Here is a 27,291-nt window from a genome sequence, read left to right as displayed (position 1 = left end):
TAGCAGTAAATCTTAGGTGTCCTACATAACACTTCCTGAATAATCATGGTTCCCTTTTAGACAGCAACCTCCTAAAGTGAAACACAGCCCATGAAACAAGAGAAGGAAGAGACAGAAAGAAATGTGTTAATATTTAGTTGCCAGATCATTTAAGTAAATGAAAGCAGGTGCGTGGAGGGGGATGGATATAATTTGCTCCTGTTTCACCTCTTTTCACATTTGTCTTTGTTATTTTCTTAAATAACAGGCCCCAGTCCTGCAAGATGTTCCAGGACTCGACTCTAATGGGGTTGCAGGCAGGCACAAGGGTCTGGCCTACGCAGAGAACCTTGCAAGGTCTCAGCCAAAAATTGAAAGTCTCCACTGTCTAGAGTTATGGTTACCACCATTCGTGGGGGCGGTGGGGGAAGCCATTTTATATTTGGTATCAGCAGAGAATTGTATCCCGAACTGCAAAACTGCATACAAAATAACATTAAAACTTCACTGCAAATGCTAACAACATAAATGCCTTTGCACTGACTGTAGATTTTTCTTGACTCTTTAACTCAACTCAGGCAAACTCTCATTAACTTCAATGAGTATTTTGCTTGAAAGTAGTGGAGGATCAGGCTCTAACTCCTGGAGGCTACTGCAGCCAAACTGGGAGATTTTAGGCTGCTAAAAGTCCAGTAGCACCTGGCCACATGCCACTCCCGGATGGGGCCAGCATGTCCCTGTGACCCCTGGGAGAGATCAGGGGGCTCTGCGCACTGCCCCTGCTCAGAGCACCGACTCTGCAGCTCCCATTGGCCAGGAACTGCGGCCAGTGGGAGCTGTGGGGGTGGTATCTGCAGGCAGGGTGCTGAGACCCCCTGCCCTCCCCCCAACAAGGGGCAGCAGGGACATGCTGGCCATTTCTGGGAGTGGCATGGGGCCAGGGAAGGCAGAGAGCCTGCCTTAGCCCCACTGCACCACTGACCAGGAGCCGACTGAGGTAAGTACCACGCATCTGGAGCTGGCACCCCTCACCCCCTCCCACACTCCAACCCCCTACTCCAGCCCTGAGCCCCCTCCAGCACCCAGACTCCCTCCCAGAGCTTTCACCCCTTACCTGCTCCTGCACCCCAGTCCCCCGGTCCAGGCTCAGCCCGGAGCCACCTCCCACACTCCAAACCCCTCGGCCCCAGCCCAGGGCCTGTACCCCCTCCTGCACCCCAACCCTCTGTCCCAGCCTGATGAAAGTGAGTGAGGGGCGATGGAGTGAGCAGGGTGGGGCCTCGGGGAAGGGGCGGGGCAGGGCAGGGGTGTTTGGGTTTGTGTGATTAGACAGTTGGCAACCCTACCCAGAACCAGCTGCCTGTGTGCAACCTCCCAGTTAGCCACTCCACGCAGCTGCCAGCATGCAACCCTCCAGTGAAACCCCTGCCCAGTTGCCACCTCGCAACCCTGCCAGGGAAGCCCCCTGCCCAGGACTGGCGCTTCCACTAGGCGACCCTAGGTAGTTGCCTAGGATGGCAGGATTTGGGGGGCGGCATTTTGCCGTCCTCGGCGGCAATTCGGCGGCGGGGTCCTTCCGCTCCGCCTCTTCGGGACGCTTCAGCGGCGGTTCCTTCACTCACTCTGGGACCCACCACCGAAGCGCCCCGAAGACGCGGAGCAGAAGGACCCCCACCGCAGAACACTCTGAGGAGGAGCACTGCCGCCTAGGGTGGCAAAAACCCTGGCACCGCTCCTGCCCCTGCTACCTGTGCCCAGCTGCCTCCATGCTGCTCCCTAAGCCCCCAGGAGGTAATGCTGGGGCATGTGTGCACCAAGCCAAGCAGCCACCGGAGCCAGGTGCTAGGGAGTCTGCTACCTTGTTGTTACTGCCCATGTGCTGTGACAACAGCAAAGTCTATCCCTTGTCTAGCTGTTTCTGACAGCAAGGAAGACCACTGGGGGACTGGGGCAAGAAGCTGCCCTCTCATTTCTCTGAACTCCCAATTATCCAAATAAAATCTGCATCCCTCACGGTATTCAGATAAACTTGAGCATACTGCATTACCTTAGAGAACAGTGTAGATATGTCTCATTAAAAGGAGAAAACTATTATACAAGGCTTAACAAAGCAGTATTCAACCACCCCTCTTGCAAATTCACCAAGCTTAGAGCACTGAGATGAGGCAGTACTCACTGGCCCTAATCTGGCAAGCTGCTCCATGTGGGCTGACTCCTGGGTCCAGAAGGAGCACCAGGTAGAATCAGGACCACATTCTGAAATGGCTAACAAGCCCGCCACATTTGCAGAAAGTTGGTTTAATATTACTAGGAGATTTTGGTGCAATGCTTGTTAAAAGAGCCTCTACATACGGATGGGTTTTGATGCGTATCAGTGGTAAAGATGGCTTGATTTTCTATGATCCTTCAATAAAAGCACCTGATATATTTCCAGGAAATAATTCTGAAGTTTAAAGTGAGAAATCAATTGATTATACAAATGTTTTTGTTCTAGACAGCGTCTCCTTTACCAACAGAATTTGGTCCAATATAAGAGATCCACCTTATCTCTTTGTTCTTGACTGTAGTCATGCTTAAAACCATGTGGGAAATCCAGCCATTTTGGCATATGGACCACATTAAACTAATGGAGACAGAACTGAAAGGTCAAATTTAACCGGTGGGCTTGTGTTTATCATTCCTACTCATGACAGAACACCACACCAACTGTGTTGCTGGACATTCAACGGAATGATAGCAGCACAGCATGTTATCTGGATCACTGGCAGCAAAAAGATTAAGGTACAAGGAAGCACAATCCATTTGTCCTCACAACACTTCAAAATCCTCTCATTTTTAATGCCTTACCTTACTTTCAACTGGGTCATAGTCCAGTGCTAAAACCATTCCCATCTGCCAGTCGAGTAAACTTGTGTAATCTGTTCCATCAAAACTGATGCGGCGGATGTCCTGGCCGTTTGCAAACAACAAAAATGGCCTGGGGCCTGTTAATGAAATTTTGCATGCATGTTAATTTTTCTAGGCTCAAAGTAATCTGTAGATAAGATGATTTATGTGTGAAAAAGCAATTAGAGTGCACATTTCTCCTCTCTGTCTCTCCTTGCTCTTTTGTTTCCGTCATCTTAATCAGCGATCAACATCAACAAGATCTCATCAGTAAAGAAGGAAAAAGTTAATTGTCTATCACTGAAAGCAATTACCTCTTTTCCTTTTATTGCTAAATTTTAAACTGGCACTTATCTCTTCTGCACAGCTGACTGCATAGATATGCTGCATACACACAGAGCAAATCATGAAGTCCTTACTTAGTTATTACTTAGTCCTTTCCTCAGGCAAAATCCCATAAAAGTCAATAGAAGTCAACACTGGTTCTCCACTTGCGAAGTAACTCCCTGCTCTCCATGTGTCAGTATATAATGCCTGCATCTGTAACTTTCACTCTATGCATCTGAAGAAGTGAGGTTTTTACCCACGAAAGCTTATGACCAAATAAATCTGTTAGTCTTTAAGGTGCCACCAGACTCCTTGTTGTTTTAATAGAAGTTTTGTCTCAGGAAAGGCTGAAAGTCTGGGCCCAGGTATACACAAGCTGAATCACACTGTCTTTTATTTAACAAAGAAACAGAAAGGGAAGTGTTAAAATACAGAACACAGACTCTAAGCCATACTCACTCCTTCCCCTGGGCAGCCCATATTGTGGGCACCACTAAGGGTACGTCAACACTTCAATCAAAGGTAGGCATACCCGTGCTAGCTTTCACCTAGCCAGCACTTGGATTTCAGAGCAGATTGTACAAGTCTTCCCAGAACCCTGGGCAAGTATTTGCTTTGCTAGCCCACACAGAGGTCTGTGCCACTGCATCTTCATTGCTTTTTTTAGCCACGCTAACTAAATTAAAGCTAGCACAGGTACGCCTACCTGAGCTGCAATCATACCTCCGATTCCAGCATTGACATACCCTAAATCAGCATTTTACAATGCAAAGGAGGGGAGCTTGGTAGTGCTTTAGTTTATTGAACTAGCCTTTACCCTTGGGACCTGGACTTAAATCTCACTTACTTCACCAATGCAGTTAGTCTGACAGTCTCAATTAATCCCCCCAACATACATTAATTAGTGCTGCTGTCATTGTTTGCATTACAGGATTGCCCAGAGGCTACAAGAAAGATTCGGGCACCATTGTGTGAGGCACTGTACAACCATGTTGTAAGAGACACTTTCTGCCCCAAAGAGTTTATAATCTAAATAGAAATAGTGAATGACAAAGGGTGAAAGGAAGGGTGGGGAAACTGAGGCACCGGGCTTTAGGTCCTGATCCTGCAAGCATGTACATGCTTACCACTACACAGGAGAGGAAAAGTAAACGTGGGTAAGTGTTTGCAGGATCAGAGCCTTGTCATCTGCCCAAGGGCACACAGAGTCTGCGACAGAGGCAGAAATTGAATCCACTCATCTTCAGTGCCAGTCCAGTGACTCAGCCACAAGAAAATCCTTCCTCTTATAAACTGTATAGCACAGCACCACCATAGAATCCAGTACACTGGACAGTGCGGGACCATAAGGAGCTTTGCACTGCAATAGCAAAGACTGCAGATTGGGATTGACATGCACGGAGTAAAATGGTACAGTACAGATGTGCATATGTCATATGCCTGGTGTTTGACAATGCAATTTATTCATTTTTAAATTTATAAAATGCATCCAGTACAACCTCTCTGGGCATGTGTATAATTCATAACATCTAACACTGACAAAAATCTAAAAGTAAAGATTCACTCCAAAAACCAATCTACTATCTGCCCACCACCACTGTCCTCACCCCAAATAGATGGGCCTTGCACTGTGACATGCATGTCAACAAACTTGGTCTTTTTGGATCAGTGGTGAAAATAACTTCTGCAATAGAGGGCCACCAGCTGGCCATGCCCTGCCCAGTCCCCACATATAAAAACCTAGACCCCAATTCTGCATTGTGTAGCACATCAGCAGACTGCTGCACACACAACTCCCCATTTACTTGTGGGGCACAACAATCCCCCCCCACCCACCCAAGAGCTACACAATGAAGGATGGGACCCCTCATGAACTACTGAAGTTGACTAAAAGGAACAATATGTTGCAAGGGAAACTGAACTATGTAGTTATGTACGTCATGATATATTTCACCATGTTTTATTTTCCTAAACTATCAATATTCCTCAAATTCCCAATCCCCGTTAAAAGTTGTTATACCTTTCTTGTCATATAGCCAGGAATATCCAGGAACATTTCAATACTGACCTATTGCAGTGCAGTGTCTTTTATTCCCCTGCAGCTTATATCCAGGAAAACAACCACACTCCCAGGAAGATGGAGTTAAAGAGGTACACATCTGGCTACATCCACCATTATCCAGAGATGTACAACCTTAAACAGAGCATTTTAAAAAAATTAACTGTAGTTATAATATAAAACACTATAAAAATCACAAGTATCAGCAACAGAACAACCCATACAATTGTGATTTCAACTATGAGATAGATTTTTATTGTTGCCAAAGATTTCAGGAAGTCAGCATTATTGTTAAAGGCCAAAGGTTACCAACATGGGTGAACATGATCATCTCCTTCTGTTACATCTCTTCTTGAAGATTTACAACAGGAGCAGTAGGACATACGAACAGAGCCTCCATGTGTTGATTATTTAAGTCAGCTCATTTTACTCAACAGAACTCTAGTCAAATCTACCGAAAGTAACGACTACCATCAGACACTGAATATCTATGCTTTGTCCCATGGTACAGCAAAGTAAAGCCATTCTCTCACCAGAAGGTGAAATGGGTGAGGGTAATTAAGCAATGAAACTCACTGATCTTCTAACTTGACAGGCCAGAACATCATGTTTCGTTGTTTCATTTGCTAAGCCCATGCCGCCTTGTTGGGAGAACGAAGAGTGCAAATGATTTACTAGATTAAAAAAAAAAAATCACTGCCCACACCAAGAGACCATTCCTCCCATACATGGCCATATAGAGAATGCGGTCTCATTGGATATGTCTGCACTACAGCTGGGTCACGTCTACCAGCCCGAGTAGACAGACATGCGCTAGCTCAACACGAGCTAGCGATAAAAATACCAGGGTGGATGTTGCAGCACGTGCCAGCCACCTAAGGACAGACCCAGGGGGTTGGTTAGTTACTTGAGCAGCTAGACCAAGCCACTGCCTGTGCCACAATGTTCAAAGGCACGCACCCAGCTGCAGTGTAGACATACCCACTGGCTACATAAACTGACTCAACTGAGCCACACTGACTAAAACTATCCCCACCCCCTCGATCCTTCCTAGATCATGGCTCCTATAACACCAGACTATGGAGAAATTGTAAAAGGGCCACGATGATCCTGGGGGAATTCCTGTGACGCAGAAACTTCACAGGGCCAGCAAAGTAGCCCTACACTGTCCGCCCCATTGCAGCCCTTGGTTTAGGAGACACATTTGGAATGGGAGCAGGTGTCAGCAGGGGAAGGTAAGTAACAAAAATGCTTTATACTACGGCTATTCAGGCCACAAAGCAGCCCCTAGGCAGCTGAGCTAAGGCTGTCATAAGTTAGAGCAGCCCAGAATCTAGGGAGCTGTAAAGTCACCTCTGCTACTCCTCACCACCACCTTGTTCAACTTTTGAGCTGTACTCTCTGTGCTGTTTTCAGAGTAGAAGCCATGTTAGTCTGTATCCGCAAAAAGAACAGGAGTACTTGTGGCACCTCTGCCAAGGGGAAATTATTAATGTGTGTGTTCTGGAACAAATGTCTGTGGAGTGTCCAGATTAGCATTTACAAAAGGGGCCAGCAGAATACGGCCTGCGGAGGTTCAAATGCCGCTGGCAAGAAATGTTTATTGGTGCAGATGAGTTCTGTTCATCCAATCAAAGAGCATGATTCTCAGCTGTCTTGCACAGTCATTGACAGCTGCACAAAGCTAGTGTGAAACACCATCACGCAGCTTTGGTGCTCAGCACCAGCAAAAAACACAGACTTTAGCACCCTTTAAAGCAAAAAAAAAAAAGGTTAATATACCTACCTGAGCACGTTTTGCCATCTCCTCTGAGCACCGATCCCTCTGGACAAAAGCAAACAGGCCCTCTAGATGTTTCAAGACAACCATGGCTGCATTCAGTGTGATTATTTGCACAGGAAATGAGCTCTATAGTAATTTGAAAAGGAAAAGGATTAAGAAAAACATATACTAACTTGACAAAGGTTAATCAGCATGTTTAAAAAGGCACAACAAAGATTCACGTGTGGACACAGCCAGGATAATATTTCTATTTGCTTTTCAAAATCTCTATTAAGTATAATGAAGGAGAAAGTTGGAATAGTTGCTGTGCTCTGAAGCTGTTAATATGTACCTTGTAATTTTAAACTTTCCAAAATTTTACTGAGATGTCAGCAAAGTAACAGCAATTAAAGACACACTCACCGGTTGCATGTGAAAATGACCAAATAACTGAACAGGGACAGGGGCTCTGAAACTGTGAGGAAGGCTAATCTGAAGAGAAGGATGGTCTTGTGGGTAAGGCACTGAACTAGAAATTAGATGATGTGGGTGCAATTCCCAAATCTGCCCTGTATTCCCTGTGTGACCATGAGTAGTTAATCTACTCAGTGCCTCAGTTCTCCATCTGTAAAGTGCGTTATACTATGGGGACAACAACATTCCTTTCTCCCACTCTTTGTTTTGTCGTTAGGCCATAATTCAGAAAGGCACTTAAGCACTGAAGTCAATGGGAACCACACATGTTCCTCAAGGCATGTGCTTAAGTACCTTTCTGAATCAGGACCTTAGATTATAAGGTCTTCCAGACAGGGACCATCTCTTACTTCTGTACACACAGTGCCTATCTCAACGGAGCCCTGAGCTCAGCTAGAGCCTCTAAGGGTATGTCTACACAGCAGTTAAAACACCCATGGCTGGCTTGGATTAGCTGGCTCAGGTTGCAGGGCTGTAAATTGCTGTGTAGACATTTGGGCAAGGAGGGACAGTCCAGACCGAGCCCAAACATCTACACAGCAATTTATAGTTCTGCAGCCTGAGCCCTGCAAACCCAAGTCAGCTGACCCAGGCCAGCCATGACAGTGCCACAGGTCTTTTATTCCCGTGTAGACATTCCCTAAGGGTAGGTCTACACTGGAATATAAGCTCAGGGTTAGCAGGACTCGAGTCAGTGGACCCTGAGTTACAGAAACCAGGGCTTGAGCTTCTACACTGATTGTCAACCCTACATTAAGAATTTTCTAACTTGGGTTCAAATCTGGGGCTCTGGCATCCACACTGCAACACGCAGAACTGAGTCAAACCAACCATGTCCCAGACTCCCTAGCACCCTCCTGAAATGTGGCTGCTTTAGCCCTTTGACCATGGTAAACTGTGAGAAAACTTGACTGTCCACCCTGTACATTACAGGAAGTTTGAACAGCCAACCCACACATCCTGCTGAGCCATCATTTTGGTCTGTACGCTCCAGCTAGTAGAGCCACCAACGTGGAGGGGGCACCATTTGAAGAACTTCTCTTGCTTGCACTTTAGGCAGAGCTTCTGTGAGTTTCAGGTGGACGTTTTGGCAGCATTCTGACCTACCAAAGGCATCTGACAGAGCTAATGATGGAGCAGGAGGAAGAGGACACAGACATGGCAGACTCGAACTGGCTGATGCTGCTCACGACACTTGGCATAGCTGCTGAAGTCCCCTACGTAGGCTGGCTTTTATGGATCAGAACCACAGCAACATGCAGACGTGGGATGACCAGCAGTGCATCCAGAACTTTTGCATGAAGAAAGCTACATTTCTGGAGCTCTGCGAGCAGCTTGCCCTGATCCTCCAGTGTAAAGACACAGATGAGGATAGCCAATGCCCGTCCAAAAGCAGGTAGCCAGCTTCCAGTTATAGCAACCCCAGAATGCTACATATCTGTTGCCAACCAGTTTGGTCCTGGAAAGTCAATGGTGGGTAAAGTTGTGGCAGAGGTTTCTGAGTCAATCAGGCATCTGGTTTACCCCTAGGTGGTGGGCATAAAAGATATTCCTGGAGTAATTGCTGGCTTTGAGAGAATGAGGTTCCCAAACAGCACGGGGGCCATTAATGCAACTCATGTGCCCATACTTTGCACTCCTCAAGGAGCACACAACTACACAAACCACAAAGGGTACTACTCCATTGTTACGCAGGCCCTTGTGGACACAGAGGTCAATTTATGAATGTCAACGGGGGGCTGCACTGGGAAAGTTCATAATGGCATGATTTTCTGCCCACTGGGAGTCTGCGTTCATGAATAGACTGGGACACTATTCCCACCAAATGACATTGCCATAAACAGAATTACTGTCCCCACTGTTATTCTGGGGGACCCTGTGTACCCCCTTTTGTCTTGGCTTATGAAACTGTACCTGACTTCTGAGGCCCTGGCAAAAGATTCATTGATTACACTCTGAGCAGGTGCAGAATGGTTGGTGAATGCATTTGGTAGAGTGAAACCCTGTTAGAGACCTCTACATACTCTTGGATTCCAGTGTCATCAATGCTGTGAGCATTACTATGGCTTGCGGTGCTCTTCACAATCTTTGTGAAGCCAGAGGTGAACCTTTATTATTTTAAATATAAAGTGTTTGAAGTGATGCAGTGACAGCAATAAACTTTCTTGATAAAATAAAAAGATTTATTTATAAATGTGCATTTGAAAAGTACATTCACCCACTGCCAGGCAGGCCAGCTGCCATTACTTCACCACTACCAACAGAACCTTAGCAAAAACAAAAAGTGCATGAACAAGTGCAAACAGTGAAACCATATACAAGACAGCAACAAAGAGTCGTCTGGCACCTTATAGACTAACAGATGTTATTGGAGCATAAGCTTTCGTGGGTGAATACCCACTTCGTCAGACGCATGTAATGGAAATTTCCAGAGGCAGGTATAAATATGCAGGCAAGAATCAGCCTAGAGATAACGAGGTTAGTTCAATCAGGGAGGATGAGGCACTCTTCTAGTAGTTAAGGTGTGAACACCAATGGAGGAGAAACTGCTTTTGTAGTTGGCTAGCCATTCACAGTCTTCGTTTAATCTTGAGCTGATGGTGTCAAATTTGCAAATATACAAGGCAGAAACCCCCTACCACTATATGTCCCTTGGGCCCCCATTCGCCATATACCTGGCACCGGGGGAGAGGTGGAGGCACTCCATGCCTTGCCCAGCCACTCATGGAGCCTGATTGCATGGGCCACCCAGCCATGGCATTTTGCAAGCTGTTTCTGGACTGCATCTCTTGGTACCACATAGGGGACTCACGCCATGGTGTGGGTCATGCAGCAGAAACCAGCACTCTTGTTGCTTTTAGCGGTATCAACCGCTCAAAGAGTTATTTCTGCTGAGCTCTCTCCTCCTCCCTTAGCCACCATTCCTGTTCCAAGAACTGCACCGAAACCCTGTCCTCAAGCTGTGCAGCCAGCCTGAGCCTTTCCTCTTGCCATGCCTTTCCTCTAGCCACAAGTTCCTCTATCTTTGATACTGGACCTGCTCGTTGGCCCTGTCCAGCATAGGCGCCGACTCTGTGGGTGCTCCGGGGCTGGAGCACCCACGGGGAAAAATTGGTGGGTGCTTAGCACCCACCGGCAGCTCTCCGCCCCTCCTCACCTCCGCCTCCACTCTGCCTCTGCCTCCTCCCCTGAGCGCGCCGCATGCCCACTTTTTCCCCCTAGCTTCCAGTGCTTGCACCGCGAAACAGTTGTTTCATGCAGTAAGCCCTGGGAGGGAGCGGGGAGGAGGAAGAAGGCAGCACACTCGGGGAAGAGGCAGGGCCGGGGTGGGAATTTGTGGAAGGGGTCCAATAGAGGCAGGGAGGGGGAGGAGTTGGGTGCGGACTTTGGGGAAGGGGTTGGAATGGGGGTGGGGAAGGGGCGGGGAAAGGGTTGAGTCGGGGTGGGGCCAGAGACGGGGGGAGGGGGGGGCGCAAGCACCACTGGCGCCAGAGAAAGTTGGCACCTATGCTGTCCAGAATTCCAACCAGAAGTTCACCAGAGAAACACTTCCTCTTGGAATGGTTCATGAAGATACACTGGCTCAGGTTCCTGTTGCAGTGTGGGCGAGCTGCGGAGGTACTGCAGCCAGTAGATGTTGAGGGGGCTGGAACAGGACAAGACACAGTGGATTATTGTCTCATACAGCTCAGTGCAGGAGCACAGAAAAAATCCTTTTTGATTTCAAAGACATAAAATGTTACTTTTCCAACTGAACTTCAATATTTTGTGAGAGGGATACTTCAGATCACAGAAGGCCTCTGGACACAGCCTGGTTAATCGCAGTGAAAGAAGTGCATAGACAATGGTAAGTTAAAAACGCAAAATTGTTTTTCGCTTTCTAAAACTTGCAGAACTATTTGGGTTTGGTGCAGGTGGGTGTCCATCGGTGGCCATTCTGCAAAAGCTTTTTCTATCATTTCAGGCCTTCCACATTTTGGAGGACATAACAGTTCTTGGCCGATTGCCAAAGGGAGATGTTATCCCAAACTGCTGGTGGGAAACCTGCAGTGTGCAATTGAAATATTCACACATGTAGTGACTGAATAGCTCATCTATGAGTGGAGTGGGCTGGTCAGCTACCGAGGTGGCCCTGGAAAATATTCTTCTCTCCAAAATGCTACTACCTATCTGGAGTTCCTACTGCAGGAAAAGTTTGCAACTATCAGCATGAGGGAAATCAACAGGATGCTGCATTAGCTTCCACAAGGCTTAGCCTGTTATGACTGCATGGAAACACCCAGAACTGCACAGCCATCTTCCTTACCCTTCTGCCTCTTGCCACATTTCTGTAGAAAATTTCAAAGCCCCGTCAAATTTGGCACAAATGATTTTGTCACCTATGGACTGCCTTTGGCTGAAAATGGACTAGAATCACTGTTTCCAGGTGGCTTGTTACGCCATTGAGTGGTTACAGAGCGGCGTCCTTACAGATATGGCAATGTACAATTATTATTTTAAGGAACAGGAATGCCCTAGCCAAAACTTGTGTGTTCTCAAATAAATATTTACTTTCAAGGTGTTTTTACAGTTTTGCATTTTCTGGTCACCATTTTGAATGCCACGTGGTGGAGGAAGAGGGAGCCACACCACTGGTGGCAGACAATCTGACATTAGCAGATACTTGTGCCAGCTGGGGCTTCTAATAACTTTTGCATTGGTTCATAGAATGGAAATCCCTCCCCTTACAGTATCAACAAACATTAAAACGGAGCCAGAAACTTATCACACTCAGGGCAGTTTCTGTTCCTTCTGTGTCTGCTGCAAGCTCCACAGCAGGCTGAGGCATCAAACAGCTCCTCGGAGTATGGCCTCTGGATGTGTTGCTGTTGCTCCTGCTCCAAAGCCTCCTCTGGGACTGGTTTCAGCAACAGAGTCACTTCACTGTCCTCATTCAGCACCTGCTGCTGACTCCCATCCCAACAGTCCCCATGCTGGATTCTGGGGCCAGGAGAGCACCGTCCTGGCTGATCAGGTCATCATGCACCACAGTTGGTTCTGTGCTTGGCACAGTGCCCAGCACCTGATCAAACTCTTCATAAAACGGACACGATGTCAGCGAGTTGCGTAAGGTGCGGTTCTTGTTCCTTGTTTTCCTGTCAGCTCCGTCCTAAACCACTTAATCTGCTCCTTGCGGTGGTCACCACTCCAGTAAATTTGCAACACTGTCAGCTTCTTTGCTATTTGCTGGTATGTGTGGTCATTCCTGGTACTTTTACTCAAGTTCACAGTTTTGCTGGCCTCACACCAAAGATTTGCCAAAATCTGGCTATGCTCCTGTGATCATGAAGCAATGCAACAGACCTCTTCTGCTCAGTCTCGATTGCAAATACAGAAGGCTGTCTGATGGTCTGCTTGCAGCTGAGTGTTCAGAAGACAATAGAAGGGTTAAACGCTGACTCACCGAGCTGCTGCACTACACCAAGGGGGGCTGCACTTCCATTTCCCTGGAGTCAACTGGAGATTCTTGGGATAAAGGGACAAAGGCAGCTGGGCCATGGATGGTGGACACTGAGGCAAGGCTAGTCACCCGCTGCCCTGAGTCTCTGTCATTGCCACAATGTCCTCTCTGCTATTTTTAGCTCAGCAGCTCGAGCAAAGCTAGTGCAAGTCTGTCTACCCCAGCTGGGAAGCGCTCTCTCAGCTGTAGTGTAGGTATACCCTAAATGCTACAGTAATGCAAACAATAAATAATAATAGTAACTAAAGGCAAAAGAACTTGGTGGGAAAAACCTTGCCAATATGCCACGAAGGAAAATTTCTTCCTGGCAGTATATTGTTGATTAATTCAATCATGTGCATATGAACAAAAATCACCAGATTAGCAGCTAATCCCACTAGTATCCAATTAATATGGTGGGGTTGTAGTTACTTAAGGTGCTGTTTGTCTCTTTAAATATTGCTACACCCACTGTGGTAATTCCTCCAGACAGACAGAGTCTGTATGTAACCATTAGTGATTGGAACTGCAGGGTCCTGACTCTGGAACATATTCTCTCAGTTCACCAGAGTCTTAATTGTTGATCTTCCAGGCACACAAGGAAGGTGAGATATTTTGTCTTGGTAAGGGATTGTAAATTGTCATCAGTCTCAGTAACCGAGATACTGCCTATTGTTGGCAGAAGACTTGTTATGATTCTTTCAATTCTTTTGGTAAATTCAGGGAGAGGCTCATAATATGCGAATATTTATAAATAAATACAAAACTATTCCTTTTTTTCTTGAATACCATGATGGTAAATTCTGCCATTACTTCCTGTGGGAGAAAATAGACTTTCCAGAAAGCACAGAACTGACAGGATTTTCCATCACAACTGTTGACAGCGCCAACTGCATCTTTAGGTTTCCTTCATTAATTCTCTTTTCCTTTCAAGTAATTAGAGAAGAGAACAGCCCTAGATGTCCTCCTTCCAGCCAACATATTTGTTTCTTTACACTGCCTTAGTGCCATATGGTAACATCTGTTGGGAGGACTGATACTGGAACAAATGCAGGTTTCCCACTGATGCTTCTGTGTCTGCTGGCTTGAATGATACATAGCTGCTGTAAATATTCCTTATCCAAGACAACTGTGCTCTGCAATGCATTTTTCTGACCTCTTAAGTACCTTGAAAGAGGTCTAGAAACTGACCTTACATTAATACCCTAATAGGAATTTATGGCTTTAGAATGAAGAGACTTATATAATAAGCAGGGACTCATCAAAGTTTCAGGCTACTGTGTGGGCTTCCACTATTCCATCTCTCTGCTTAGTTGAGAGAATGTGCTGGTATTGTGATTATGTGTGCACTGTATGGGGTGGGAGTCATTTTGTATTATAGAAGTTATAGCAGTAATCTAGGAGTTAAATTAATCCATACTTGGTCCGTTGCCTGTCTCAGAAGCAGATTATCTTCTTCTCACCTTATATCACTGTTCAGCACTTAAATACTAAGCTGATAGGTGCCTTGGATTGACAGAGTGATGAGCAGTGTTGAAAATGTTTCCAGTCCCAAGTAGCTGCATGTAAGATAGTACCACAAATAAATCATCCAAAGAGAGGGATAGATTGCAATAGGGCCTCCTCCCTAAGCCTTTGCATTCCATGCAAAGGCCTGTCACAATCGCCGTCCCTGAGCTCAGCAGAGCATAGGAACTGCTTCTCCCTCTGTGTGCCCCAAGGTGCACACTTCATCCAAATGGAGATGCGGAGAAGCAGAGCAAAAGCTCCCAAGCAGGCCAGATGCACCAAGGGAAGCAGACTGTACCATCCTACAGTACCATAGTGGAGCCTCCCCCATCCCACCGGGCACCAAAATGGGCTTATGCCTTTTGGAGCATGCTACTCCTGGGATAGAGCAGTGTCTCATTGCCTATGCCTAAATGCCACAACTAAGCCCAGGACAGTTTGGGGACGAGTGCCAGACTAGTAGCCAATAGTAACATGCTGTGAGGGTGAGATTTCATGAGATACAGAACACACCCAAATTGCTAACCTGTGAAAAATAACAGCGGCATGTACAGTGGTGAAGTGAAACCCCTTTAAAATACACCTGGGCAACAGAGGTACCACTGCATTTTCACAGGACAATGCTGCCCCACAGATACATTATTTTAAACAAATTTTCTTCTTTCCCCCATGGGTAAGTGTAGCATGTAAAAGAAAAGGCATTTTCCAACCACTGTCTGAAAACAAACACAGCACAGGTAGCACTGAAGGGACGTAATACACATGCATGCTTATCCTAATCAAGCACAAAGGGAAAGTCAGTTAAAGAGCCCAGTTGTACTGGTAACCACACAGACTTTCCAAGCCCATGTTTCCAACAGTTTTCCATGACAAACCTAAGGAACATTGTATCTGTGTAAATCTGAGTGGAGGGTTACATAATTTTAGGGTCTCAACAAAGGAACATATTAGACTGCACCACAGGCATGACTGCCCCATCTCCCCTCCTGGTCAAACACAGTGATGCAGGCACTCTCTGCCTCAGTCTCCTCCTCTAATGTAGGTCCCCTTCCTGCACTACCATTAAATCTTCCCTGCTCTGTCAGAGAGCACCATTCCCTGCCTGCTTTCCCTGGAATCGCTCTCACAGCTCTCTGGAATTCCCGGCTTCCACGAGAGCTGTGAGACCTGTTTCCTGGAGCTCCTCCCTGCAGCTGACTTCTGTCAGCCCTAGGAGACCCAGGTGTTCATCAGGCTATCTGCTGACCCTATTTTTCCCTCCCCCTCAGGCTGGGAGGCAGCTAATTATGGCACAGATGGGGGTGACTGAACAGGGCTGGCTCAAGGCCTCCAGATCTTTAAAGAGGCAGGCTGCCCTGTTACAGGCTGTTGTGAGCAAACTTATGCAAAATTTCTTTACAAGATCTGCAAAGCATTGTGCACGTCACACCCTGCATCCCCCACCCCACATCAGCTGGGGTTGGGAGTTTAAGGGGACCAGCAGGAGGACTGCTTCCCTGAGTACTGGCTGCTCAGTCCTGGGAGAGGGACACTCACCCCTCCCTCTACAGGCATTTCTCCTGCTGGGCCAAGAGCAACCAGAAAAGACAGAGGAGATGTGCAGGAGCACCTCCAGCTTTTCTGCCGCCCTAGGCGGCGGAAGGTCCCACCCCGAAATGCCGCCCCCCACTGAGGCGGTGGAAGGTCCTGTCGCCGAAATACCACCGCGATCGCCACTCCCCAAATTGTAGCGCCCTAGGCGACTGCCTAGGTCACCTAATGGGTTGCGCCGGCCCTGGAGATGTGGGTGTACTGGAGAACTCCCTCTTGCTGGTTATTATGTAAAACTTTGTCCTCTCATAATGACCCCTCTCAACACCTGGTAGGGATTAAAACACTGTTTAACCCACAATTATGCTAATAAAGCTGACGCCTGATACTTTATCCCACCTATGTGCACTGAGGTGAGTGGGGTTCACCTTTGTTTCCTGACCAAATTGGCTAGGGACACAAAATTACTTTCTGGTTCCCACATACGTAGGGATTTAGGTGTTCATATTCCCAAGTCTTACAGTCAGCAGCTAGATCTGTCTCACAGAAATGGGTGTAGAGGCACTTAGGCTTGGATCCTCAATGATTCCAATGGAAATTAGGAACCTAATAGGCCTCAGATACTATGGTGATTATGAGTATGGTATAAGAACCTACGTAGAACAGAACAGAATAGAATCATGGCTAGGAATAAAAATTAAAAGAAATATTTACGTGGCCAAATTCCATCTTGGCTGGGCAATTCTAAATGAATGAAACTATGACTAAACAATTAGACCAATCAAACATGATTAAAATACTGTTGAAATTACTTAATTGATCCAGATCAGTTACTAAAGTGCTTCTAAAGACCTGGACTAGCAAAAAGGGAAATTTTAAAACGTTCAGGAAACAATATCCCATTAGACTAACTGACTGGGAATATATGAGCTTGTCAAATTCATAACCCTGCTGAGAAACAAATCTAGAAAAGTGTGTCATAAAGAGATCATTTCACATCACAGCCAGAAGATGTGAAGGGTCTAACACAAGGATAATATTACACAGAAAAACAAAACCAAAACCAGCAGCATTCCTAACCTTTCAAACTACAAAAGTGATGATCAGAACATCAATTTATAGAAGATATTCCAAGAAAAAGAAATTATCCTACTTTCCATTTTGATATATCAGAGCATATTGGATACTTACTCCAAGAGTACGCATTATATGTATTTCATATAACAAAAATACTAGGAACTATAGTTGTATACTATAGATGTGAATCTATAGAAATGACTGGCTAAGCTTCACAATGATATACGTCAGAAAATCTTTCTATCTCTGGGGAATGAAATGGAGGTGATATTTCAATTTTTATGCTTTGGGGATATATTATTTCCATTATTAATCAACCACGAGACTCTATATTATGTTAAACATTATGGTTCATTGTACTATCTGCAAGCTGTTTGAAGCCGGATAAGCACACAACATATGTTTATTTAGGCTAAGAGTGTTTGGCATCTTTCCTACTCACATATGCTATGTTCTAAATATGCGTTACTTATTGTCTTATATTAGGGTTATACCACTTACAGAATACTTCAGTAGATGGAAAATAATACCTCACAAAATAAAACAAAAATCACTCAAAAAGAGATTTCTTGGATATAATCACTTCGTATATGGTCATGAGAAGTGAGAGGATGTTGTAATTTAACCTAACTGCTAGAAATTTTTGTGATTTTCCCCAAAATCATCTCGAAGTTGCTATAATTTGAAAAACTGTTCAGGAAAAGTTCTCCAAATAAATCGGGAGTCCAAAGTCCACAAGACTCCTACTTACCCACACAAGTGAAATCTCTGTGTATTTTGGTGAGTTTTATATTATTTTATATGATTACCTTAATTATCATTATCTCAAAATGGATACTCTCTCAGGTTGTTAAAGATCTCTTTAAGATCAAGCAAGATAAAAAAATTCACTACCTCCTACATTCTCTACCTTATATATTGCTTTGTGATATTTATCACCAATGTTGCAAAAACCCATTGTCAACATTGCAAAAGTATATACACAGCCAGGGATGGGAGAACCCCAAAAGTTGAGGTTCATAGCTTGGAACTGGTTCAGGTAAACATCCTAGGATTTGGATGCTTAGTTAACTCCTGTAGGCTCCATGAGGCTCACACTTGATTATCCATATGTAATTTATAGTTGGTGGTTAATTTGTAATGAAAGAGGTGCTGGGGCTCAAGCAATTTTTTTTTTAATATTCATAACTGGTAGAGCAAGCCCAGACGTGCCAGGGCTATGAACTGCAAAGCATAGAGGTGCCAGCGGGGGTGGGGGGGGGGAGAAGCTCAGCCCTGGCAAGTCCTGGCACAAATTAAGCACTGCTTTTACTTCCTCAGACATGACCTCTAAATTTGGTTCACTGAGTCTAAGCTGGTGTAATTTACACATTGAAGGGCTGGAAGAGAGAAATGTAGCAACACTGGAAACACTAGGTTTGTGTAAGTGAGGATTCCAGGATCAGTCCTCAAATGTTTATATATTGCAGCTACTTACCATGACATGTTTTTCTATCAGGCAGCAGAATATAACCTCGTGGGCATGTACAGTAATAGGATCCAGGGATATTTACACATCCCAGAGTACAGCCATGGTTCCAAAAAGCACATTCATTGACATCTGACAAGAGAAACAATTGTATGACACAGTAGGGTCATTATATATTTAATACATGCAGGGTCATGGATTAATAAAGCAAAGTAACATTTCTAGAAGAAATTCTTATTTAGTTGTTCTACTGAAGATAGGATATTTCTTTTGTCAAATATGCTGGTCTTAATAAACCATGAAAAGAAAGCTTGTAGAGTTCAAACAAGCTAGATAATATACTGATTTATAATTATGAAGGGTACAAATTTTAAGGGCCTAAGGGCCAATTTTTTAAAGGTATTTAGATGCCTCAGTGACCAGGGCCGGCTCTAAGCACCAGCAAAACAAGTTGGTGCTTGGGGTGGCACATTTTTAGGGGCGGCATGGCTGGCGCCAGAATGCCGCCCCTAAAAATGTGCCCCGGCCGCCCTAGCTCACCTCCGCTGCTGCTGCCACGGCGCGCAAAACAGCTAATTCGCGCGCCGCTACTCGCCCTTCCTCCCAGGCTCTCAAACCTGGGAGGGAGGGGGGGCAGCGGCACGCGAATCAGCTGTTTCGCACGCCGCCGCGGCTCGGGATCTCCCCCTCCCTCCCAGGCTCTCAAACCTGGGAGGGAGGGGGAGATCCCGAGCAGCCGTTTCGCACGCCGCTGCTCCTCCTCCCTCCCAGGCTTGGGCGCCTGGGAGGGAGGGGGAGAAGCGGCACCCGCGCCGCGGCCACTCGGAGTCTCCCCCTCCCTCCCAGGCTCTCAAACCTGGGAGGGAGGGGGAGACTCTGAGTGGCCGCGGCGCGGCGCTGCTTCTCCCCCTCCCTCCTAGGCTTGAGAGCCTGGGGGGAGGAGGCAGGGCTGGGGATTCGGGGAAGGGGCGGAGTTGAGGCGGGGCCGGGGGCGGAGTAATTAAATAAGGGGGGGGCGGCCAAAATTGTTTTTGCTTTGGGCGGTGAAAATCCTAGAGCTGGCCCTGTCAGTGACTTAGGGCAACATTTTCAAAAGCACCTAAATGATTTAGGATCCTAAGTTCCACTTTCTAAAGTGATTCCACTTTATTTCAATAGGAGTTAGGCACCTAACCTGCTCAGACACTTTTGAAAATCCTACTAGGCACCTATCTGCATCTTTAAGGGCCTAAATACCTTTATACATTTTACTCCTGAGTGATTAGTGTGCTTTTATGAATTTTACCCTAAAACAAGTTTTACAAATTAAAGAAAAAAGTTCAAAGAAAAATACTGGACTGTTTAATTTAGATTAAAACAAATGACGTACAATTTTCAAAAGTAAGAGGTTTAGGCGCTTGAGTAACTTTTGAAAATGTGACGGAGGTACCTACATCACTTAGGCATGTTTTGACCATTTTACCCTTGGAGTTTGATTCATTTCAATTCTTATAAGCACACAAAATTATGCACGCTTATCTGAACATCATCTGACTAATCCAAACTGAGAGTGCAACATTTCACAAAGAACAGACTTCCTTGAGGTATTTTGGTACTTCTGCTTCTAGTTTCAATCAGAACCCGGACATGTGAAAATGAAATATAAGGAAAAAAAGAAAGTAAACTGAAATTTTTAGAATCTCCTAAAGAAACATAATTCAAGATTTGAGAAAAGGCTAAAGTGTGGGAGAAAGCTTATCCAGCTGCCCCATCCATCCCATGTTTTGAACCATATATTACCTTCACAGTATTGCCTATTTCCACTCAAAACAAATCCATTCGAACACTTGCACCGATGGGTCTTGGAGTCATCCCTGCAGATGCTTCTCTTGCAGTTTTCTTTGTTCAAATGGCAGGATCTGTGTTCTGGAAGAGTAAATGTTTTCTAGGATGGAGATTGAGTTATAAAATACAAAATTCACCTTGACATACAGAACCTGATTTCATAGTCACTTTTCATGTGGAAGTCAGATTGATTTGAAAGACAGTTTCATACATGGAGCTACTGCACAATCAGACCCATGATATTCAGTGAGAAAGAAGGACACAAGCATCTTTGATCTCCTCCTCCAAATCCTGCCTCAAAACCCATTCACCATGCTTTCCACCAATGATTTCCACCCTGGTGTTGTCTACTCATTAATAATTATTATTATTTATTATTATTTGTACTGTGGTAGTACCTAGGAGCCCCAGTTCTGGATCAGGACCCCAATGTGCTAGGCACTGTACAAACACAGAACAAAAAGATGGTTCCTGCCCCAAAGAGTTTACAATCTAAAGCTTGCCTTGCCTCGGTCTGTCTTTTAAAACAGCAGAACTCTTGCTGTATAAACTGACATTTGTATTTGTTTTAACTTTTATTGCTCCTTTCCCTACAACCTTCATCTGTTATTTTCATGTTCTATGTTTGTCCAATTTAGACTATAAAAATTCTTTGGGGAAGGGACTGTGAAGCTATCCAAGATTATGGTGCTATGTGCATGTTTAGTATTCAATAATCATTATGACAAATAATGCGAAGCTTCTTTCATGAACAGAGAATAAAGCCTACTAAGTAGGATCACCTTAGAAACAGTAATAATACTCCAGAAGCCCTTTAAAGACCGCTGAAATTCTTCCAGACAGGGAGCCACACTAGTAATGGAACCTATGCGGAGTTTACCCGGCTACTGCTTTGTGATATTTAAAGTAACAGATGAAGCTGATTGTTTGCGTACTGAGATTGATGTTAATATCTAATAGTCTAGGCTGTCTCTGCCACAAGTTAAAAATACACTTAATCGAAATAAACCCATCAACTAACCACCCGGCACAAAACAACTCCCAACTATATTTATCCTCATGCTAAACTCCTCTCCTCCAAATAATACCCAAAGCCTCCACTAAAGCATGCACTGACAGTCAACAAACAGAGGTTATTTTGGACCTTTACTCCATGAGTCCAGCTAGAGTGGCCTCCACCCATCACAGTTGTAGGAGGAGGGAAGCAGGATCTCCAGTATGTAGGTTCCAAGTCTAGTTAGTTTCTACTGTATTCATCTGCCAATTCTAAGGAAACTCCTTCTCTTTAAAGTTTTGCTTCTTCTGGTGGAAGGCTATTTTAATCCTGCCAGTTAAGAGCAGAGATGCTCTGGGCTCTAACTCTTGCTTTTCTTCAGTCATCTCCACAAATTAGGGAAATAACCTTGTGTCATTTTCCACTGGTAAAATCAAATCAGCAAGCTACTATCTAAAAATGAAGCTCCTTGTGCTCCAACAGGAGAGTGGGGGCAGGCTAAAAGCCATGACTGTGTAGGATCATTTATGGCCATCTGCCAACACAGGTACTTCCCGGAGGCATCAGGAGAAAGGACAGAACTGGTTTGGCTGGAGACCCGTGGTCAATAGTCAGAGACTCACAAGATGATTTTTGTTGGTTTGCAAAGTCAGAGTGATGAGATGCATCTGGGCCAAATGCAAGATGATCCCTCAACCAGAAAAGGACTGTCTGCCTCTGTGATCCACTTTGCTGTCTCCACCTATCTGTGCATGTACAGGAGAATGGTCCCTTTACAAAGACCTTATCACCTTGCCAACAGTGCGTATGATATTGCATCCTGTTTCATATGCTAATTATCATTTTATTCCTCTCTGTTGTTTATATATGACTAATAATTAATCATTTACTTTGTCCTGCTGCCTGGACTTTATGGAACATTTGTGATGAATTGTCTTCTTTGTCATGTTCATTGTCACTTTGGACAATGGGGATTCGTTTATCTTATCTACTGTGTGCTACTGATGATGAGACTCTCAACTTTTTTCCTCGCAAGTGCAGGGGGATTGTTCTTGCCAATAAATAGGAGTTAAGAGTAGACACCAGAACAGGTGATCCGCCACTATAACAGTATACACAATGGGCACATGCATAGGGAGACAAGGCGGGGGAGTGTGCTTAAAGGAACTAGAATCTGTAAAATGAGGTTTTGCCATTTTCTACAGATGGGAGGTACACACCTGTGCAAGAACCTAATTTCACAAAAGATTTGGCCAATGCAAGCAGCCAGGCCAGACAGTCACATGTCAACAGGACTGGCAATGGGCAATCAGCCACCAGTAAAGGTCATAGAATCATAGAAGATTAGGGTTGGAAGAGACCTCAGGAGGTCATCTAGTCCAACCCTCTGCTCAAAGCAGGACCAACACCAACTAAAGCACCCCAGCCAGGCCTTTGTCAAGCTGGGCCTCAAAAACCTCTAAGGATGGAGATTCCACCACCTCCCTAGGTAACCCATTTCAGTGCTTCACCACCCTCCTAGTGAAATAGTGTTTCCTAATATCCAACCTAGACTTCCCCCACTGCAACTTGAGACCATTGCTCCTTGTTCTGTCATCTGCCACCACTAAAAGCAGCCAAGCTCCATCCTCTTTGGAACCCCCCTTCAGGTAGCTGTAGGCTGCTATCAAATCCCCCCTCACTCTTCTCTTCTGCAGACTAAACAAGCCCAGTTCCCTCAGCCTCTCCTCGTAAGTCATGTGCCCCAGCCTCCTAATCATTTTCGTTGTCCTGGGTCTATAAATGTGGATGGGGCCTATAGAGGGCAGAATGGTATCCTATGATAGTGCCAAAGCAGCTTTCCTAAATGACATAGCACAGCATCAACAACAAGGAATGCCGGCCTCTGGCACATTAGAGCCAAAGACAGAGGGACAGATAAAGACCTTATTAGAGCAGCTTATCCACAATAACAACTACTGAAGAACACAAAGGAAAAAAGTATCCGAGTTAAGCTAGCAGTTGAACTTCAAGATGACAAAAGCAGAGTCGATTGTGATTCAATTTCAAATAATCTTCTGTTTGCTGCCAAATACTGTTGTTATTGGTTCCCTGTGAATCCTATTAAATAGACAAAGATCTCTCTTTCTGCATTTATTTTATTTTAACTCTATTACCATAGTTAACTTAGTAAAGCATTTTGGGACACAGTTTGCATAAAAGATGGGATCTACTTTAAACTGACATGCACTATACAATACTAGAGGGTACGCGACTAGAGGAGACGCTGCTTCTTTATTGTAAGTATACTGCTTTATCCTCAAAACAGCAGTCCTCAAAGAAGAAGACAACAAGTACACTCACTGAATGGAAATAAAAAGTGGTAGGAATTTCTAAAAACTGTTCTGAAAATTCCATTTTTTACACATACAGCAGTTAGATATTTGGCATATATGTATCTGGCTACCATATCTAAGAACTACCTCAGGTGTCATATAACTAACTAATCCCCAGAATTTGTAAGGAAAATCAAAGCAAAAGCCAGGTAAGGAATAAGAGGAAGCTGTGCATGGTGAATAGGAATATGTGGGGCCCAATTCTCCTTCTGCAGGATATAGGTAACTTCCAGTCAAATCCATGGGAGTTACATTCTGCAGGGGGAGGATCATGCCCTTAGATGCTCCTGTATTAGCAGAGAAAACACCATCTGTAATAGGATAAGAACTATAGTGTATGCTGTCGACTTCTTCCCAGGACACACAGTGAATCTGCTTAGAGAAAATCTGCTCTTATTTCCTAAATATCTGAGTATCATTATGGTTCAAACCAAAAGAGAAGAGCAGGAAAATCAGCTCTCCATCATGAATGTAAAGGAAGTAATTAGTTTAATAAACACAGAACACTCAGAGAGGCAGAAATTAAGGAGATTTCCAAACGCTTATCCTTTTTGTGTCCTGGGAAGCATTATTTTCAGAGACTGTCTAGAGAGAAGAAAACAAAGCCAAGAATTAATCCTGTGAATAACTGAATGGAACCTTTTCAAAGGAAAGAGTCAGTGGTAGGCACTACAGAACAGGATAGATCTTGGATAGGTAGCAAATAGAGATAAGGTGCAATTACAAAATTATTGATCACAAGTTCTGTCCCAGAAGATATGGAAGCACTATGCCAAGAAAATGTGGTTATTTACAACAAAAGACCCAAATGTTAGAGATCTGGCTTATAGAATCTGCCCCCAGACAGTTAATTCAGTCCAGAGCCTTGGATCCTTTGGACTGTAATGCTACTGGATGCCTAAACAGCCCTGGCAAAACCCTACCTACTTCCATATGCAACTGGCCAGAAAATAGCACAACCACCGTGACCCATGTATTTATGGACTTGAAGCTAGGAATGAAGCCACATGCCTCGCTAAGCCTCCAGTTGGGACAAAATGCAGCAGCCTCTTTGTGTAGCAACACAGGTTGTTGTGAACACATCACCCAAGGCTTTGCTTCCTGTACTGGCTCCACACAGAATATAGAGTACAGTCCAAAGTCTCTCTCCTGATACTCATATTTCCAAGGGACTGGCCCCACTGCCTACTTGTAAGAATCAGATCACCTCTCCCTCCATAATCATGACCTCTCACAATGGCTACATTCTAATAGAATAATAGAGAGAAAGAATGAGAAGGAAAAATAACAAGATGGTAAATGCCACTGCATCATAAAGAGAGGTCATTTTCTTCACATTACCTATGGCCAGTTGGTGACCCTGGTTTTAAACTTCAGTAAGGGGTGCTTATGCCTCATATGCTCCGAAAAACTGGCTGGATAGATTAACTGAGCCCAGCAACATTTTATTTAGACAAACATATTGCCTGAAGCTGGTAAAAAAAAATCTGTCACTAATAGGGACCCTAGTTCCTTGATCATTAGAATTAAAGTGCTATACATCCTTGCTTATTATACTACATCCATAGAACTTGTAGAATGTATTGGACCCTACACCTGATGCAGAAAGATGCTTTCAAAACAAATAGAAAACAGCACCCAAAAAACCCCCACCCTGAATTTCCCTCAAACAAAACTCAATTATCCAAATATCCTTTTTATGGGGAGGGGTTTTCAGGCTTCTTGAGCTGTCTGTGCCCAGCTCCCTTCAGCGGCTGGTGCTTCTGTAACTAGGACCGAGTGCTCACAAGCTTATTTTTGTCTCCCAAACTATTATTTTTGGTTTAATCTCCTTAATCTTCTTCTGGGATTGCCTGACCCTTTATCGGGCAAAGAATAGCTGTACTGTTGCTGCTGCTACTGCTGCTGCTGAACGTGAGTATGCAACCACCCTTACCCACACACATGCAGCAAACCCCCCCTCATGTGACCACACAGGTGAGAAAGTACAAGAGAGCTTGTTCATGTGCTCTATTTCCAATTCACCCTCTAAATTCAACCACATGAAAAATAGCCTAACTATTGTATTTCACATGCATTATTCTACCCAGCCATAATATGGAAAGTGCTGGCCAACTGGTAGAAAAGCACTTCAAGAATTACTATTTAATCAGATATGAAAGAGGTTTTTGGTTCAGGTTTGGTTGGAAGTGTCAAAATTTGAGCTGCTTGTCTCAAAGAGATTAGCAACACTATAAACTGCTTCCACTGGACTTTTATAAAAAATATCATGGAAATATTTCTATTGGCCTCATGAATGAATCATATAGGCCATTTTCTTAACCACGTCTGCTTTAAGGATCAATGGGAGTTACAGATACTCAGAACCACTGAAAATCAAAAGATTTATATATGGATTTAGGAACCTAAATGTAGATACCCATATTTGAAAATTTTAGCAATAAAACCTAAAACTGGGGCTAAGTTTTGCCTGACACTAGTATCCCTTTAAACAGAACAGTATTTACAGGAAAAAAAGATAATTAAAGGAGAAATCGGTCTTTGAGATGTCAGGACAATGCTGACAGTCTATAAACCGTAAGTAGAAGTGGCAAGTATTCCAGAGGGGTTATACATTTATCAGCAGCTGAATCTGAAGCTATTTACCTCAGATTCTTTATCATGTGGGAAGAATGCCTTCCACCTTTCACACTTTGCCCCACAGAACAAAGCTGTTGAATCAGAAGGTTGTGGTATTTACATCATGACATTGTGAGAGTACATTGCCTCAAACCCAAAGCCAAATTAATGTCCTGATAGTTGTGAAACAAACAGTCATGACAAGCTCAAGACTATCCTATGAAAGAAAAAGGCTATAGTGGAGGACCTTTCCCAAGCAAGGCATTCATCTAATGAAAAAAGCCTGCAGCATATAACCTAAATTTGATCTTTGGCAGGAATTGTAGCAGTTAAACATTTCCTGTCAGGTTCCTTTGTACCTGAGGAGAACTTACTTGCCATCTGTGTTTCTAGTTTAAATAAGGTTTGATCATTCACATTTAATGCTGTGTTGCAGCAAACATTGACTTAGCCTCTACAGGGCATCTAGTTAGAGCCTACATGCTCTCATCTCCAGGTTGCCCTGTTGTAAGATCCCTTATAAATCTCATTTATGCTTTGGGCTAATTAACCTTCTCAAGCCTGGTTCTTGGGCTGGATAAGCTAAGCAATGCACATGTAAAGTCCAAAGAGTTCATCTGGATTGGGCAAGGTAAGCTTCTTTTTCTCCTCATGTATTATAAGACGCCATTTGGGAGAGGAAAACAACGCATTACAAGCACCACTTACTTTCATGCTTCTACCAAATTATCCTTGCAGTAAAGCTGCAACAGCATGGCACATTTCAAAACATTGACAATTTATCCACTAAGAAAAGCAGGGGGAAAACCCTTTTTCAATTGAAACGTGGACAGTGAAAAGCGGTCTATACTCTTCGGTGGGAGGGGGAGGCGAATACATGTAAGCTCCGATGAGAAGAGTAAAAGCTAAGTGCCCAGCATCGATAAGCT

At 44.5% G+C, this 27,291-nt stretch overlaps 1 protein-coding gene across 9 annotated transcripts in view; it reads right to left on the bottom strand.

Moving 5' to 3' along the window:
• Positions 1-27,291, bottom strand: part of EGF (epidermal growth factor) — a 112,426-nt gene that overhangs the window by 53,855 nt on the left and 31,280 nt on the right. For all 9 annotated transcript variants that reach the window (XR_002889095.2, XR_010601287.1, XM_024106848.3 and 6 more), the window contains exons 7-11: positions 20,330-20,455; positions 18,560-18,682; positions 7,038-7,160; positions 5,261-5,386; positions 2,827-2,963 (exon numbers count right to left, since the gene is read on the bottom strand). Coding sequence is in view for 7 of the 9 variants with exons in the window: in XM_024106848.3 (XP_023962616.2) it covers positions 2,827-2,963; positions 5,261-5,386; positions 7,038-7,160; positions 18,560-18,682; positions 20,330-20,455 (635 nt within the window). In the remaining 2 variants the exon portion in view is untranslated. The remainder of the gene's footprint in view (positions 1-2,826; positions 2,964-5,260; positions 5,387-7,037; positions 7,161-18,559; positions 18,683-20,329; positions 20,456-27,291) is intronic.

Source organism: Chrysemys picta, chromosome 5 (assembly GCF_011386835.1).
Source record: "Chrysemys picta bellii isolate R12L10 chromosome 5, ASM1138683v2, whole genome shotgun sequence".
NCBI classification, from domain to species: Eukaryota; Metazoa; Chordata; order Testudines; family Emydidae; genus Chrysemys; species Chrysemys picta.
The sequence above is the reverse complement of the archived record's forward strand: the minus strand, read 5'-3'. Positions and strand labels throughout refer to the sequence as shown.